At 39.4% G+C, this 17768-nt stretch overlaps 1 protein-coding gene across 2 annotated transcripts; it reads left to right on the forward strand.

Annotated features, from left to right (window-relative positions):
- Nucleotides 1–897: 897 nt before the first annotated feature.
- Nucleotides 898–14075, forward strand: gucy1a1 (guanylate cyclase 1 soluble subunit alpha 1). 2 transcript variants are annotated; one of them, XM_064335353.1, is made up of 8 exons: nt 898–1461; nt 1702–1763; nt 3508–3602; nt 3689–4401; nt 7026–7511; nt 9275–9418; nt 12962–13116; nt 13556–14075. In XM_064335353.1, exons 1-8 carry the CDS (start codon nt 1177–1179, stop codon nt 13695–13697), a joined length of 2082 nt encoding a protein of 693 aa, XP_064191423.1. In that variant the 5' UTR covers nt 898–1176; the 3' UTR covers nt 13698–14075. The 2 variants fall into 2 exon arrangements, with proteins under 2 accessions (XP_064191423.1, XP_064191424.1); XM_064335354.1 differs by having other exon boundaries at nt 907–1413.
- Nucleotides 14076–17768: the final 3693 nt, after the last annotated feature.

Raw genomic sequence — 17768 nt, forward strand, 5'->3', positions numbered from 1 at the left:
TTTTCAGAGGAAATGCTATATGTCATTGTGTTGCTTAGAAATAGAGTTGTGTATAGATTTGGGATATCCATGTTTTTAGCGTCCATGCGGTTGATTGATCATTTATATCTGAATGTGATACACTGAAGTGATTTATTGATATTTCATAAGAACATCATTTCACCACTAATAGGTGACATGAGTATGTGATTTACTGTAAGTTTTGCAATATTTATATGCAGATCACTACCAGCTGTGAAGAGAACAGTAATATCGATTTTGGGGAAGACTGAATTTTAATTATAGCCCATATTTCGGAAGCTTAGCCATTACATCAATGTGAGGAGGGTTGGATGGACAATATTAGACGTAATTTCATTGCGCTCATCAGACCGTGACATAAATTGTGCAATAGGCTAATTACAAATAGTTTCATCTTGCTGTGAGCGCGCAGGAGCTTCAGAAAAAAGACTCTGAAGACCGATCAGCGCTACTAGGTCACTGACTATTTGTGAACCATTGGGCACCAAATGAAAACAAACCAAATCACAGTCCTTGCTTGTCCAAACAGCTACCATGTTTACAAATTCGTGTATAAAAGTGTGCAGTTCAACCCTAAATTAACGAACACGTTGCCCTTAAATGTTACCCATGCTATTACTCAGCGATTGCACCACTTTAATCAGCATATTTTTTATTTTCAGCATATATATTAATGATTTCAAATGCATGCTAAAAATGCGTGAAAATCTACTGTGTACTCGGAGCCTTCGTGCGTGACTGCTCTCCACTCACATTATCTTCAAGCAATTATTTGGTTCAGTGCTTGCAGAATACATGGCATTTTATACGCATCCAAGCGAGCCCAACCTCCTTCAGCATCGATTGGCCACATCGAGGATCTCCCGTGGACTATCATTGGACAGTGGTACCATCGTTTCACTCATCATTTGCCCTTGAATTTACTATGAATCCTGCGTTTTGTTGCTGGCGTGGGGATAGGCTACTGATCTCTTGAAAAATATTTTAATTTCAGAAAGAGAAAGTACGCACTGGATTCATGCAAGTGCTTTGCACTTTCTGTGGACATCTTCTTGTGTGGGAATGCTGTCTGTCATGAGTTGGACACGACTCTGGAGTTCGTGGTGGACAAAATAGTCAATTGTGTTTGGGAGGGAGAAAAGTCGGTCGCTCAGAATGTTTTGCGCAAAACTGAAGGAACTAAAAATTAGCGGGGACTGTCCATTCTCTGTGGTGCTGCAAAATGAAGAACCAGGAGAGTCTAAGGAATGTGCAAAAGCAGGGGACACACTGCCAATATCGAATGAGGTGTGCGGTTCTCTACCGGGGACATTACCTCAGCGAAAGACAAGCAGAAGCAAAGTTAATCTGCATACATTAGGAGAAAGCGTCCGCAAGTTAATGTGTCCAGAGGTAAATAAAGCTTATCGTTTTTTTATGGACGTAGGCTTCACTTTTGAGGTAATGTATAATCAGACTTGTATCAATCATCAGGATTGTGAATGAGTAGAGTAAAGCGCTGTCTGAATTTAAAATGCACCCTGTCTGTGTTTTGTCTGCCCTGTCTCTGCCTTTGAATATTTGGACCTGTGGCGACATAAATAGAATCCGTTTTTTCACCAAGTTTCATATTTGGCCAGTATTGCTATGAACATCTGAATTGAGTATTTATTATTAACTTGCATACTTTGGTATTTGCAGTTTCAGCGGCTGCATACTGCTTTCCTAAGAATGACGAAACAACATAAATTAGACATGATATGGTAAGAATATGGTAAAACTCTTTACATCAATATGAAAGAAATGCTATTGATTGCAGTCAATTATTGCAATGATCTTAAGCATTAATACAAATCAGATTTCCAGGTTGTTGTGCTTTATGGTTCATACAGTACTGAATATTACAGCAGTACACTTAAAATTAAATTTAAATCTCCCCCATCCCCCCACTCGCAGCTCAGACAGGTGCCAGGGACACGAATTGAGCATTAAGATAGATGTTTTCGGTTGTGTGTGGCCACTTCAAATATTATTATTGCTATGATGTTATTGTTTTGATATTATAATTATCGTGCTATATGAATTCATATTTGAATTTTTTTTTGGAGAAGAATAAATAATAAGTTTAACCTCCCAAAGAGGTAATTGCTGAAACTTTAGTATATGGTTTATGACTGCATAGAGCATTTGAACTGTGCTAAATAGGCACTTCTATGATAGAACATATACTGAGGAACCATATCTGGTTTATTAAAATTTAATGTCATTTATGCACATTATTATGTAATTTAGCACATATTCAGGGTTACATGACAGAAGCAAATGAAAGATAGTTGATAAAAATCAGATTAAGAATGTCATTTGACGCATTCTATGTTGAACATGCACTACTGTAGTTCATGAAAACAAGACATGGTCAGACAACCTTTAAATGAAAAAAAAAAAAGATGCATGTAGTAAACCATTAAAAAGTGAGTGAAACCAGACAAAGGAACAAGTAAACAAAAGTTGGAGCAGGAATGTGATCTCGCTTTTTTGCTATATTTAATATGCAGAGCCCTACATAGAAACTATGTTAACCCTCCATAAGCACTGTAAGATTCATGTACACTTGTGCAAAGTAAGTGTATCACAGGTTGTACTATTCCACTATTTATGTCAAGGGAAATGTTATCATTATCATATTTGCTATATCTGTATATTGGGATAATACCATGTATATGTATGGTGGCATGGCATAACCTGTTACAGTATATTTCCGTTCAAAAGAGTATTTTTCTATGTTTATTAAGGTTATTATGAAGGTAGCTACTGTGCAACATTTGTCAGGAAGTGTTAGTCTCCTTCCAGTTTCGTTGTTTTTTTTTCTGAGAAAAAGAGGATGCTTGGAGCCACCAAATAAAAATAAGTTCAAAACAAAAATGAAATGTAAATAAGCTTAATTTAAATTTGGTGCATTTAAAGCTGGTCCCGTCTAAATCCTCAGTTATTTTGTCTGGGCAGGATTGTTTTCAGAAATTAATGAATTTTTGGATCTGTTGTTTCCCATTTTTGCATTTATACAATTTCTTTCAACATTTAAGATGACAGTACTTTTAAAAATGCAAGTATCTTTCCATGTTACAAACTTATTCACCAAAACTATAATTTCTAAATTTCTTAGCAAAATTTCTGATTTATTGATTGCAAGCGACAGCTGTGAGTTTATGACTGCACTTCACAAGCAAATAATTGTATTAGACTGCTGCCAGCAAAAATGTCCATGGGGAAATTTGCACTTTTTTTAATACACTAACTTGGGCTTTATAAACGGTGAAAAGAAGTTTGGATGCTAAACTCCGTGGCCATGGTACATACAGTACCTATTACTCTACCCAACAGAAGCCAAATGAATTGTGCCTTTAAGAATGTTTTCTATTGAATGAACATTTATGTTGTTATTTTATTATTACAGTATAACTGCATATTATTACATTGGTTTATACTTTTGGGTCTTTTTGTTGGCAGTCCTGCAGCAGTTTACTCAGACCTTTGTCAAGAGTGGAGCTTTGGAAATGCAGAAGACTTAATGGAGACCATGACAAATTATTCAGAAAAATCAGGTAAAGAAATGTTTAGTCTCAAACATATATTTAGTAAATAATTTCATAATTTATGGTTTCCCTAATGACCTTTTCAACAATTCCAGGCATTCAGATGGACACCCTGAGAGTGTCACTCGGGGTAGAGGTATTCAAAACATGCCACGAGGAGGACGGGCATATTTTGGGCGTAGTTGGGGGAGCGCTCCACGACTTCCTCAACAGTTTCAACGTCCTGCTGAAGCAGAGCGCGCCTCCGATCCCCGACAGCAGCGCCGGCTACGTAAACAAAGCCTCGGTCCTCTGCCTGGACAAAGACCCGGGCCTCCTGACGGTGTACTACTTCAACCCCCACCCGGCCACCGAGCTCTTCTTCCCGGGGATAATCAAAGCAGCCGCCCAGGTGCTGTACAAGACGGACGTGGAGGTGGTGATGGAGCCGTCGTGCGGCAAGGACAGCAGCCTGCAGGCCCGAGCCCAGCCCCACCTGCTCTACTCGGTGCAGGTGGCCGACCCCCGGAGGCTGACCCCTAGCCCGCTGATAACTCACGCGGCGGTGGAGATACCCATGTCTCTCTTCTACGCGACGTTCCCCTTCCACGTCCTCTTCGACGAGGACATGAGCCTGCTGCAGATCGGGGACGGGCTGAGGAGGCGCTTGAACCGCGGAGACGTCCAGAGGCGGCCGCTGTTCGAGGAGCACTTCCTGATCGTGTCCCCGCAAATCAGGAGCACCTTTCAAGGGATCCTAACCATGCTGAACACTCAGTTCATTTTGAGAATAAAGCAGGCAGCTAATCCTGGTGATGGAGCCGCTAAGGTAAAGCATTTTGTTTATTTTAATATCTTTCTTTAGTTCAGATTACAGACCAATACAGGAAAAAATTGTGCATAAAATTGCTTCAAGGCTCTGACTAAAAATAGACCTTGAATTAAAACAGTTGCGTACCGCACTATCAATCACAACTTCCAACAGCTGGAAGCACGCACTTATGCAGGAAGAAGGCGGCATTATCCCGGATGAGAGGAGATCCGAATGTCAAAACAATGGGAAAGGTTCGCCCATAAAATGCTTACACGGGGCCACTCAACTCCTGTCCTGGAACGCTGTAGCAGAGCGGGGTTTCCAGAATCCACTTTCTGAACCAGGGTGGGAAACTGCGTTGGTTCAATCAAGACGGCTGGCCTGGTTTCAATCAAAATCTGTCCGTTGCTTTGGCTCACAAATACATGCGAGTGTTTTTTTTCCCTTTGGTCATAGTCTGCCAAGTTCAGCGATCACCAAAATGAACATGTCAAACTGTGGCGGTGAAGAAGAAAATGGAACAATTGCATTTCATTTTGGATCAAAGTTATGGACAAGTTTTGGCTGAATCTAGGCCAATGATTAGCTGAATAAAGTGGTCCCATACAATAATGCAATGAAGGCCTTTAAACAGTGCAGCTGTTGGAGGACCAATGTTTTCACACTTTGAAGTTTGTGTTCCCTTTTTAATTAAATATAAAATATACTTCAAAGAACTGAATATTTTGGGTCCTTAATTTTGAGTAACACACACAACAAAATTATTAATATTAAATAATCGCTGATAGAGTACATTTTATCATAAGAACTGTGCTAGAGTTCGACATTGAACTTTTTACTGTATACTTAAGCAGGTTTGATCTCTCACACTAAATTTATAAGCGTCAAAAACCATGCAAGGCACATTTAATCCAAATGGCTTACCACCTTATAACTAAAGCAGTCATAATGTCCTTTATGACAGCCAAAAAAGAGTTAAAAAAAACATTAGTTTTCATGTTTTTTACATAACATTCTGTACTCCTCTCATCAGAAATTATGTAGGACTACAGTTGTTTATGAAACTTTTACAGTGTGGTAATGACATGCTGATGACAGTGTCATGTATGCTTTAGTACAGTAAGGTCTTTTGAAGTTCAGCTCTAACCACTGTATTAGGTTTCCAAGCAGTGGTCAGCAGAAGCCAATGGCTCTCCCAAGGTTTTTTTTCTTTTTCATTTCTTAGAAACTGAAGTTTACCAGAACCGTTCTAGATTAGTTTGAAATATAATATGAATATTTGGAATGATCTGGTGATGTATACGTAACTTGTTCTGGAGGCCATGCTTTATAAGACAGCCGTTACATTTTAAGATATAGCCTTGCTACTCATTAACTCTTGAATAGGACCCTGACATTGGGCGTGCTTATGTTATAAATTATACTATAAATGCAGGTTGAAATTATAGTTAATTCCCCACACAGCGTATACCAAACCATTGGGTGCCAGTATTATCAGTCATAGCAATGCTTCCCCGAGTTGCTCATAGATTATTTGGCACACATTTATGTCAAAGTCCACAGATGTCAGCAAATTAATTTTTGCTGCCAAACGTGTCACGTGGTATGGCAGGAATTTTGCTTCTCACAAATATGTGATGATACTCGTACAGCTGTCACTCATGGTCTGTCACTCGCCTAGCAATTACATTCGAAATTATGACAAATGTGGCAGCTTTTTATGTTAATTTAGCTGAGCAGTTCTTTTTCATGATTTGTTATTCATATGACCTTCAAATTTTAAACAGGTACACGATATGACATTGTTTTGATGAGTGAAATATGTTGCGTTATGTATGCCAAATTTACATAAGATATGTGTTCATTTGCTCAGATGTCCTATTAATTGTGAGTTACATAACATGTAGACTGCCTTGAAATTCTCACCAGCCCTTGCAGATGGGTGCTTCTAGTGTGTCGCATACATGTATATTCAAGTTGGCCTTGGTACACACAACAATTCTAAATATGCCTTCACACATTGTTTTTCTTGGACACCTGTGATGATGCAAGCAACATTGTGCTGCTATTTCTATACAACATTGTCAGCAACAATTTGACTGACAGTAGCATTGTGTAAGAAATGAAAACATAGCATTTTGTTACTGAGAGATACGGACAATTACATTGCAGTTAGATTGAATCTGGGCCTAGGACTCATTTATTTAATCATTTAGTGAGTTGGCCTGTGCTGAAACAGTGCTCTCAAAATATTGCTGTGTTGGGATACAGATTTACAGGTCAAGCTGTGCGTTTGTGCGGCAATTATGAATACATTTTATTTACATTTCATCCTCATCACCTCCTTGCTCTTTAATGGTTGTGGTGAGTATAGGGCAGAAAAGAATTTCTGTAATAAATGTAAACACTTATTACAACTGTTTCAAATGTTATCAAAGTTCGACATTCTTGCATGTCGAAGATATTTTGCAATATCTTATGCTGCTGTGAAATATTTTTATTATTATATTTCTGCAAAAGTTATGTATAGTATATTACAGTATTTTCAATTTCCATATTGGAAAAGCACTGCGAATGTGAGTAGTTTCTCCATTGACTTAACTGCCTCCTGCTGTTCTGTGGTTCCCTTCCCTCTCAAGCTCATGGACCTGAAAGGCCAAATGATCTTCATTTCTGAGTCAAACAGTATCCTGTTCCTGGGCTCGCCGTGCGTGGACAAGCTGGAGGAGCTCACCGGGCGGGGCCTGTACCTCTCGGACATCCCCATCCACAACGCCCTGCGGGACGTGGTCCTGGTGGGCGAGCAGGCCAAGGCCCAGGACGGGCTGAAGAAGAGGCTGGGCAAGGCCAAGGCCGCCCTGGAGCAGGCCCACCAGGCCCTGGAGGAGGAGAAGAGGAAGACCGTGGACCTGCTCTTCACCATCTTCCCTGGGGCCGTGGCCCGGCAGCTCTGGCAGGGTCAGTCGGTGCGGGCCAAGAAGTTTGAGCACGTGACCATGCTGTTCTCGGACATCGTGGGCTTCACGGCCATCTGCTCCCGGTGCACCCCCATGCAGGTGGTGACCATGCTGAATGAGCTCTACACCAGGTTTGACCACCACTGCGGAGAGCTGGACATATATAAGGTGCAGTGTTCCTCTGCCGATATATAAAAATATCTGCATATTTTTACATTTCAGCATTTAGCAGGTGGACTTATCCGGCGTGACCTTCAAAAGTGCATACAAAAATATTTGAATAATGATATTTCACTTTATAATGTGCAGTTTTAAAGTATAATTTAGTAAATATAAATATTTAGTGTTCATATTTAGTCATATTAAAGTATGAATGTTCACATACCGTATAGTTGTGTCATGATGCTTGGAGAACAACAGCGACTGGTAAAAATGAAAAATATGCAAACTTAGTTGAGTGTTTGTGATATGAGCTGACCACACATATCACATATATTTATTTATGTTTCTTGGAAACATACAAAAGCTTCATAAACAGTTTATGTGTAAGTGTCAAGATAGGTTTAATATATTTGACTGGGTTTTTATAGTACATGAAGTATATCCTAAACATATGTGCAGGTCATTGATTTAGGTTTTCTAGATGGCATCTTTTGTTTATTTAATGTGGAACTTAAAATATACCTCTATAAGTAAGCACAATATAGATCAAAATGGTACAGCATGCATGTTGTATAGAGCTAATTTTAAACCACAAACATTACCGATATAAATTTCCTTTTGACTGCTCTGTAGGATTAATAAGTATGTCCATTATAAATAGAACCAGCCATCTGCCCTATTGTCTGCATTGTAACCAAAGTGTTATTTATTGAAAGTGTGAAAACAATGGTACAAAACAGACTGCCTTTGGTGTAGATTAAGGGAGAGAGAGAGAGAGAGAGAGAGATACTTTACATTGATCCTGACTGAGGGTAGACACAGACAATGAGTGTGTGTGTGTGCATGTGTGTAGTATGTTCATAGTATGTTCATTCAGGTTATCAGCACCTTAACATGAGTAAGAGGTGGAGGGGGGGGCGTCCAGGTGTTTGGAGGTGGGGGGGGGGTGTTTGAAGCTGAAGAGAACACTCCCGTCCTGGCTTTTGGTGATTTCTGAAAAATGCCATTTTTGATTTCAGTTTATCTTAGAAATGTGCAGATGGTACCTGCATCATGGGCCCTGACTAAACTGGCATTATCACAGTGCACTGTGCCAATCTGATTAGAGCCTCGCAGGCATAATCAGCATGTCCCTACAGATTAAGAGCTTACCCATCTTGTGTGATCAGCCTTTCAGCCAGTGCTGATGAATTCGGAGCGTGCAAGGGGGTCAGATTAGGACCCGGACTGAACATTCACAGCTGGGACTAAAAATAGGTTCTCATACTTCCCTTGCCAGATGCCTTGCAGCTGCACTGTTGTTTATGAATTATATTTATATGGCGAAGCCTTTCCTCTCAATTGTAAGGGAAATGCTCCGCTGCACCTGTGGTTAGCACCATTCCTTTGCTCGAATGCGGGACACGATGTGGGGACCGAGATGACCAGCTTCAGAGTTGTTTATCGAGGGCAGGTGGTGTAAAGGCATTTATTGAGTAGTTTTTAATGATGATTATTTATCAACTGAATTTCATTAGGGACTACATAGCACGATACACAGGAACTTCAGTGCAAACCATTTTGGCCTAAGATACAGGAGGTCTCAGTTATTATGGGATTGTTGACAATCATTCCAAACCCCCTGTGAATTATTTGCATGCTTCAGAAGTAAGGCCACCCCGGCCTCTTCTCCTTCTGAAAGTGAGAGAAGACAAAACGTATAAAAAAAGAGCAAGGACCTCTGCACAGCACCCAGTGGGTCATGCGACGCCCCTGTGCCCGTGTTCCAGGTGGAGACGATCGGGGACGCGTACTGCGTGGCCGGCGGCCTGCACAAAGAGAGCCAGACGCACGCGGTGCAGATCGCGCTGATGGCCCTGAAGATGATGGAGCTCTCGGACGAGGTCATGACCCCCGCCGGGGAGCCAATCAAGGTCAGTGCCGTGCCTACTCCTCCCATTCACATCACTGTCTGGAGGTGGCGGGTTAAAGGATTAGCCCTGAAAATAATGATGCACAGCATCTGCTTGGTCCAACCCTGATCCATTCTGGGGTAGAGGAGCTTTTTTTCCAGCTTATGAATGTTAATGTACATTACTCCAGGGTAGCTGGAATGGATTAAATTAGATTCCATGTATTTTTAGATTTGAAAAAATAATGAGTGTGCACATCAAAGAAAGGGAGGTAGGGAAGTAGTTCCTATGCATTGGTTCTAGAAAGTCTGTACTTTACTTGAATTTTTATTTTAAAAGAATGAATAATGGACTTCATCTGTGCTGAAAAATAAGGAATACTATACCAGCTATCATTATTCGTTAAATATCCATACATTATGTTGTTAAATGGTATACAGGTCCTCAGACTATGATTTTCTTAATCAAAAAAATAAGTGTAAGTATTGTATTTTTATATATATTTTTTGTTTTCTTGTTTGTTTGTTTTTTCAGCCCTGGTCCTAGGTTTTTGCTTTCACTCATTTTCACTTAATGTATCAATTAGAGCAGCATACACAATGAACTCTCCTCACCTTGTCCTGGGTCTGAATTGGTTCGTCATTTTAAGGTGAAAACAAAAACCGGTGGCCCATCAGGAGCAAGGTTGAGAACAACCCTTGAGTTTCTATAATGCCAACACTTGGCTAATGACAGAAGGATGATTTTATTGTTGAACCCCCACATGTTGTTCAGAACATGACAGCGTTATTAGATTTTTATTGGATAATACAGAATGTCCAGTGAATATGAATGTTTATATCTTTTCATAAATCTGTCAGCTGCTCTGTAAATTAATCAGCTACCATTTATGGAGGCACCAAATTATCAGCAAAACAGCATTCAAGGATCTGAATTAATTCTCATTTGAGGCTGGTTAAATTGCACTGTTGTTCACTTTGGCCACTTGATGTTAGAGATGTGTAGAGGAGGGGCATCACTTTGTTGCTCCTGGCAAAGACAGGAAACCAAGAAGAAACAAACATGCTGTGACTGCTGATCGCGTAATTCTCGTGGTCTAACGGGAGCATCTCTGAGCTACGAAAATATCAACAAAAATTAGTAAATCATATTGTCCTGTCAATCATTCTCCACAGTCTTCGCTTAACATTGTAAGATGAATATTAATGTATTTATGGTTTATTTAAGTGGTGGCTATGTTTTCTTCTTGCTTAAAATATTGGTTTATACCACAGACAAGAGAATGGATGATTTACCTGAAGCATATTGTCACTCCAATAGCATATGCAAGACATCAGTGTGGTGCATTGTTTGAAATGTATCACCAGAAGGTTGCAGGTGCAAGTCTATGTTGTGGCTGTGCTCCAGTGTTCCTGGAGCAGGGCAGCTGTACTATATTGATAAATACTCTCGATGTGTAAATGGAACATCTTGAAAAGATCTAAGCTATGGTAACCCTCAAAAAGGTCCTATGCTCACCAAAATACAGAAATGTTCTGTTTCCTACAGAAATAACAACAATGACCACATACTCTTATCCCATAAGAACATTGCTTTGTAGCTTCTGACCTAATGTAAACACACAGAATTCAGATAAAACTTCACATGCCCACACAATAAAGCCCCAAACTTCAGTTATTTTGTGTTTTTTTCTCCTTCATTTTCCTGCCCATTTCATCATTACAAAATGCTCCAATCCCACAATCAATACTTCTCCTCATTGGACATTTAGCTACATCTTCTGCCAGTAACAACGTCTGATCAAAGTAATCTTATCAGAGTAGCCAACTGCTGTCACTTTCAGACAAGTTTTGACCAAGTTTAACTTTAGCTAGCTTGTTAATGGTTCTGTCGACAGAGCAAGTGTAACGTTAGCGAAGATGCCACCAAAATTCCCGTTCAGTAATGGTCAAATGGGAACCGGTGCCATAGTGCTACCAGGTTTCAGTACCCAAACAGTTCTCCAAGAATGGAAAATTGTAAAGTATGGTGAATAACCTTTCAAATGGTAAGATGAAGAAACACAGGGACAAGTTACATTAAATAATTTAGGTTTTTTTGTTGTAACGTGGCCTCGTTTTTTTAATCAATACCTTTAATGGCAGGTCTAGATTTTGCTGTTAATTCGCAATCAATTTAATTAATGACTTATTGACAGCGCTTTCTATGCCTGAGTAACTAGGCGTTTTTATGCAATGAAAATGTTTTTTGTTGAGATTATGAAATAACAGCACAAGGAAGCATATTCCATTTTTGGTTGCAATATCATTTTTAGTTAATGTTGACCCGGTTGAGGCAAATTGATTTTTTTGTTTTAAATCCCTATCTTGCACATCATTTGTTATACTTTATATCATATGAGACAAAGGTTTCATATAGAATTGCGATTGGAAAACTCAAAAATGCTCAGATAAAATAAAGGCATGTATTGAGGTATTTTAATGATGCTCACACACATGCTGACAATCATAATTGAGCAAGAAATACCTCAGTAATTGTAGTAGTCTGACTGTGTTCTGGCCAATCAGCATGCTTTCCACATTCCCTTTAAATGAGCAGTTGCATCACACATCCTTATTTTGCTGCGTTTGTTTCCACCGTTGACCACTAACCTGATTGTCCATTATGCTCTTAATACAGCAGGGTAATTCACTAGTACACAGTAAAATTGGTCCATTTTGGTCCCATTGGGACCAAACGTTATCCGGTGGAGTTGAATTAACACTGTTAGAGTTGAATTACCACTGGACATTTTACTGTGTATGACAATGAAAAACATTTACTAATAGTAATGAAAGCTTTTACTGAGATTTTTCTCTAAGCAATTACAGAGAAAGGTGGCTTTGACAATGTTTTGCTGAAAATGTACACTGAGTTTAATTTATACTGTATGCAATGGGAGTGGTAATTTTTGTTAAGCCCAATAATGGCAGGTGCTGATGCTGAAATTGCTCTTATTCAACTGGCATTTTATGTGGCTGTGCTTCTACAATCAAACAATACAAACATGGGAGCAAACCACCTACAACTGCACCTTGCAATGCCCCTGTCATAATAATAGGGACAGTAGGAGCTTATCATACAGCCCTCATGGTCTGAGTAGGGCATATCCAAGCTATGAATATATCAACATGAATTAGCAAATCGCATTTTCCTGCTGATGACTCTCCACATGTAAAAATATAAAATTAATATATGCCTCTATCGTTTGCAACAAGATCCATGGCATCATTTTGTTGTGGTGGCTATGTTTGAATACTTCTTGCTTCAATGCTTGGCTTATACCGCATACAACAGAATGGTCAAATTGCCTGAAGCATATTATCACCCCAATAGCATATGAGAGTATAAGTGTGTGGCTCTAAATAAGAAACATATTACCAGGATTCTGCAGGTGATAGTCCATGCTGTGGCAGTGCTGCAGTATTTTTCCAATTTTTACTGTCATGAAGCAAAACCCAACTGTGAGTTATTGGGATGATTAGAACAAATCATAAATGAGTGGCTTTATGCTTTTATTTTCAGATGCGAATTGGACTCCATTCTGGCTCCGTCCTTGCTGGTGTGGTAGGGGTCAAAATGCCTCGTTACTGCCTCTTTGGGAACAACGTCACCCTGGCTAACAAGTTTGAGTCCTGCAGCATTCCAGGAAAAATCAATATTAGCCCAACCACGCACAGGTTAGACAGCAGTTTACTTCTGGGAAAAAAGCTTTCATAAAAAACTGAAAAAAAAGAAAATCAGTTTCTACAATATATACTGCACTCAATTAGCAGGCTTGATGGATATACACTTCAGAATCTGCCTGTCTTATTCTGGAGTTCTGTTATATTCTCCCATTTTATCAGTTCAGTTTTCTTTGGCTTTAACATCCAGGAATCTGTCTCGGTACAGAGAGAGCTTCAAATGAATAATCAGGCCCAATAATGCACACGTATGTCAATACGTGACTTTTAAATGGCTACTGGGCTTTTACATGGCTGCTCCGTTGCTTTAGTCATGAAGTGAAAAATGCCACAGTAGAGGACAGGGCTGGTTATTATTGTGCTGTCAATTCCCATGAGACATGCTTTTTAAAAAATAAGAAATAAGTATAAAAAAAAACTTCTTTTATTTCAGATTGCTGAAAGGTCATCCAGAGTTCAGCTTCATTCCCAGGACCAGACAGGATCTGCCTCCGAACTTCCCTTCAGACATCCCTGGTGTTTGTTATTTCTTGGAAGCTTTTGATCAACGGGCCAGCGAGGCTGTGAAAGACTGAAAGAGAAGGACGTCGCTAATGAGATGCTAACTTCACGACAGGGGAGACAAATAAAAACAGTGTTAACATACAAAGCAGTGGGCTACAGAATTATATGTATATCTGTTGAGGTGATATTGACATCTTCATAACGCCGATGTGAAGTTGCTAAATGAGAAATTAACTATTCTTAATTTGCTGCTGCGTACTATTGAATCCACACGATCACCCATGCCGTAGTTTTAATATCGCACAGTGGATTTTTGCAGAATGCCCTTTGACTGTGATGTCAACGCTTAGCTAGATCACAAGGAATGAATATTCCCAGCAATCATTTATTATTAAAATTATTATTTTTGCATTATAACAAAGCTGCAATAAACTTTTGATTAAATGTGAGTGGGTTACTCAAGTGCCTGTCCTGAATGACAACCCTGTGCAAGTTCAGTGAAAGCTTAAACACTTGATAGGCTATTTCCAAGTGCAGAACATTTTTGAATATTTCTGAATCATGCAGAGGTGGGAAACAGGTATGACTGTCATTTAGACTATCTAAAGTAATACTCTTGTTTTCTAGATTTTCATCACTTTCTTTTTCTTTGAGGTTTGAATACCCAAATGTATTCTCAGTGTTCTGTTCAGGCAAGTACTAACTGCTTCTCAGAGCCACATTCTGCCAGGTACCCCTTCTCACTACAGTATGTAGTCCAGCTGACCAGCGCGGGCATTGTTTTGGAGTAGTGCTTCAGGCACAACTGGGACAGGCAAACCAGAAGGGCTGCTTTTACATGAGACAGGGCCAACTCTGGAGCTGCCAGCCACAGACAGCATTGGCATTCACCAGGCCATAGAGCGTGTCACTACCAGCGAAACCAGTGCTCCAGCAGGCCACACCACTCACTACTCGCCAACAATAAACTTTTCTCTCTTTCATAAGATATATCCCAGTTTTCAGGGACAGGCAAAAAATAACTTTTGTTCTGTAATTTTACATTGATATTGGGAACAACAAATTAAATTAAATTAAATGTCAGAAGCTACCTTGTAAAACCTTCGGTTGTTTTGAGGAACCCGATTGCCTTGACTCATTTGAAAACTAGAAGGTGAACAATTTTCATCCTGTTCAAGTGTTCACTAGCATTTTTATATACTTTTTAGTTGCATTATAACAGCTTTTTTGGACTGCTCAATTCATTTAGTAAGACTGGCATTTATGTTTTACAGTGCAGTTGAAAAGGCTGCATAAAATGCAATGGTGCCTAGTCCTTGCTTTTCATTCCTTTAAAAATGTTTACCTGGTTTCACAGCAGGTAAGAATACAGAAATAAACCCACCAGTGTTTACTTTGGTAATCAGTCCCATGAAAATGGACAGTGTGGAGTATGTGCATATCAAAGGCAGCATTAAACTATATTTGCAACATAACACAGTGGAGTGTTACATGAGGAAAGACTTCTTATTTCGTGCTCCTTTACAGTGACACTAGTCATTACTTTGACGATGTGCTGCAATATCATTGCTTTATTTTATTTGTTATCTAGAATTATTTAGCATGAATTATCTTGGAAAATGACAGGAGTTAAATTATATGTGGCACACAATCTTTTTTTATTGTGTCTATACTAGACATGGCAATTTGTTAAAGTCAAATGGTGCATATACTGTGGGGCTTCTGAAAAATGTAACAATATACGGTCACTCTGAACATTTTACCAACAAAAATCCATTCAGGGATTAGGAAAACAAATAATTTAGTCCATAGTGATGCTCTGACTTGGTTTTCAGTGGAAAACATTGTTGTGAAACCATTGTATATCACTGCCAAGCTTTGATTCCACACACTGAAAATATTTTATTCATTTTCAGAGTAATCAGGCTGCAGAGGCTCTGCAATCAGTTATTTGTAGCAGATATATCAGACTTTAGCAGAAACCACAGGTTTGCAGAGAAACTGTGTGGGTATGATAAAAACAATAAAATCACCCTTAGATTTACAAAATTGAAAATTGATAGGTTTGTGTATGTGTGCGTGCATGTGTGTGTATAAAAATATTCATATATGTGTGTGTGTGTGTGTGTGCGTGTGTGTATATATATATATATATATATATACATATATATCCATTTAGGAGAGGCTTTTCAATCCATTTACACAGCTGGATATTTACTAAAGCAATTCCGGTTGAATACTTCACTTGAGGGCACAACAGCATTCCCACCTGGGAATCCAAACATGGGGTTGCCCAACAATTACGCTACACTGCCATGCCACATAGTATTCCTACAGATGAGAAGAAACACAGTATAATCATGCTGTAATCGTCACATTTCCAGTGGTGATTTGCTCCTTTTTTTAAATCGCAGAGCTCCGAGCCGCTTTAAAAATGATTGAGCTTTTGTAGCAGTGGGTCCATACAGCACATCAAAGGGACAGTGATTCCTAACAGCAATGGCAACAGGCTTCAGGGAAACAGACCGAGAATATCCTGTATTTAGAGTAAACCATTTGTAATTTAGCTTTAGCGAAGTGAGGAATCCCTGAGAATGAAAATGAGCTTAGGGGACTTATGTGCAAAGCAGTCGTGCACTGGTGCCAGTGTTTATACTGAAAGAGATGGATTCTTTGTTAAGAGGCATTGATGTTACGTTTGCCATTGCTGTATTTCTCAGAACTCACAAAGGTGCTCGATGTACAGGGTAAGTGTTTCTGCCGACTGTCACCAGGGAACTTATAAATAAAAAGAATAACCTTAAATTGCAATAGTGTCTTATGAGAATAAGGTATATTGTTAAACATGCTCTGATGTATTCACTTTTTTTTTACCAGACAATTAAGTTTGAGAGATTGATCTCATCCTGTGTCTTTTCATCTTTAATTTGGAAAGGATATCGTCAACAAACCACTGTGAAATTAATAGAACACTTTCCTTTGTATCTGTGTTTTATTGAGCTGGAAATCGTCCTGTTCACAATTACTATATTTTAAGAACATTGAGCCTCAGTTTGTAAGTCATAATATGGGAAATGAGAATAACTCTAATGGGACCATCCCAGGTGATGCAAAGAAGGCCAGCAATTGGATGAGGGTGCAGCTTATGAAAGACAATTTATTTACATAAAATATTACAGAAAGTATTTCATCTGTCCTACTTAGGACCCATAATTGTACATGTTGAAGTTTCACAGATGTCCATGTTGTACTGTATCATTCACAAGCTTAAACTGGGCCCGGGTTTTTTTCAGTTGCTTTTGATTGACTTATTTTGTTGATATATCATCAAACGTAACAGGACCGCATGCTTAAATTGTTTTATAACCACGTCACATACACTCACCGGCCACTTCATTAGGTACACCTGTTCAACTGCAAACTGTTCAAACCAAACATCAGAATGGGGAAGAAAGGTGATTTAAGTGACTTTGAACGTGGCATGGCTGTTGGTACCAGACAGGCTTGTTTGAGTATTTCAGAAACAGCTGATCTACTGGGATTTTCACGCAAACCATCCTAGGGTTTACAGAGAATAGTCCGAAAAAGAGAAAATATCCAGTGAGTGGCAGTTCTCTGGGCGAAAATGCCTTGTTGATGGCAGAGGTCAGAGGGGAATGGCCAGACTGGTTCGAGCTGATAGAAGGGCAACAGTAACTCAAATAACCACTCGTTACAACCGAGGTATGCAGAAGAGCATCTCTGAACGCAAACCACGTCAAACCTACAAGCAGATGGGCTACAGCAGCAGAAGACCACACTGGGTGCCACTCCTGCCACCTAATGAAGTGGCCGGTGAGTGTATATGAAAGTCGTTCAGCCAAACTTCCTGTGAAAAAAAGTTGAACTGGAACAACAGCACACTGTGACTGCTCTTTGTATTTCCAAAAGGAAATCAAAGATAAATCAAAGAACACTCTCACCTGTAACTGATCTGAGCTGTGTTCCCTCTGAGGCACATGACCACAGCACAAATATTTTTCTTTGCTGTTTTATCTAATAAGTTACCCTCTGCCAACTTTACACCGCCTACATTCAGCAATGCAAAGAGGAAGTTCGTAATCGTGGAGGCAGTTTTCCTTCTAATATTATATTAAGGCGCA

The sequence above is a fragment of the Anguilla rostrata genome, chromosome 5 (genome assembly GCF_018555375.3).
Source record: "Anguilla rostrata isolate EN2019 chromosome 5, ASM1855537v3, whole genome shotgun sequence".
Lineage (NCBI taxonomy): Eukaryota > Metazoa > Chordata > Actinopteri > Anguilliformes > Anguillidae > Anguilla > Anguilla rostrata.

What these genes read in the sequence shown, in the direction of transcription:
- gucy1a1 (XM_064335353.1), top strand. Translation starts at nt 1,177, where the DNA reads ATGTTTTGCGCAAAACTGAAGGAACTAAAAATTAGCGGGGACTGTCCA. An exon ending in CATAAATTAGACATGATATG is followed by an intron (nt 1,764 to 3,507) that starts GTAAGAATATGG and finishes TTTTGTTGGCAG; the next exon opens with TCCTGCAGCAGTTTACTCAG. An exon ending in AAATTATTCAGAAAAATCAG is followed by an intron (nt 3,603 to 3,688) that starts GTAAAGAAATGT and finishes CAACAATTCCAG; the next exon opens with GCATTCAGATGGACACCCTG.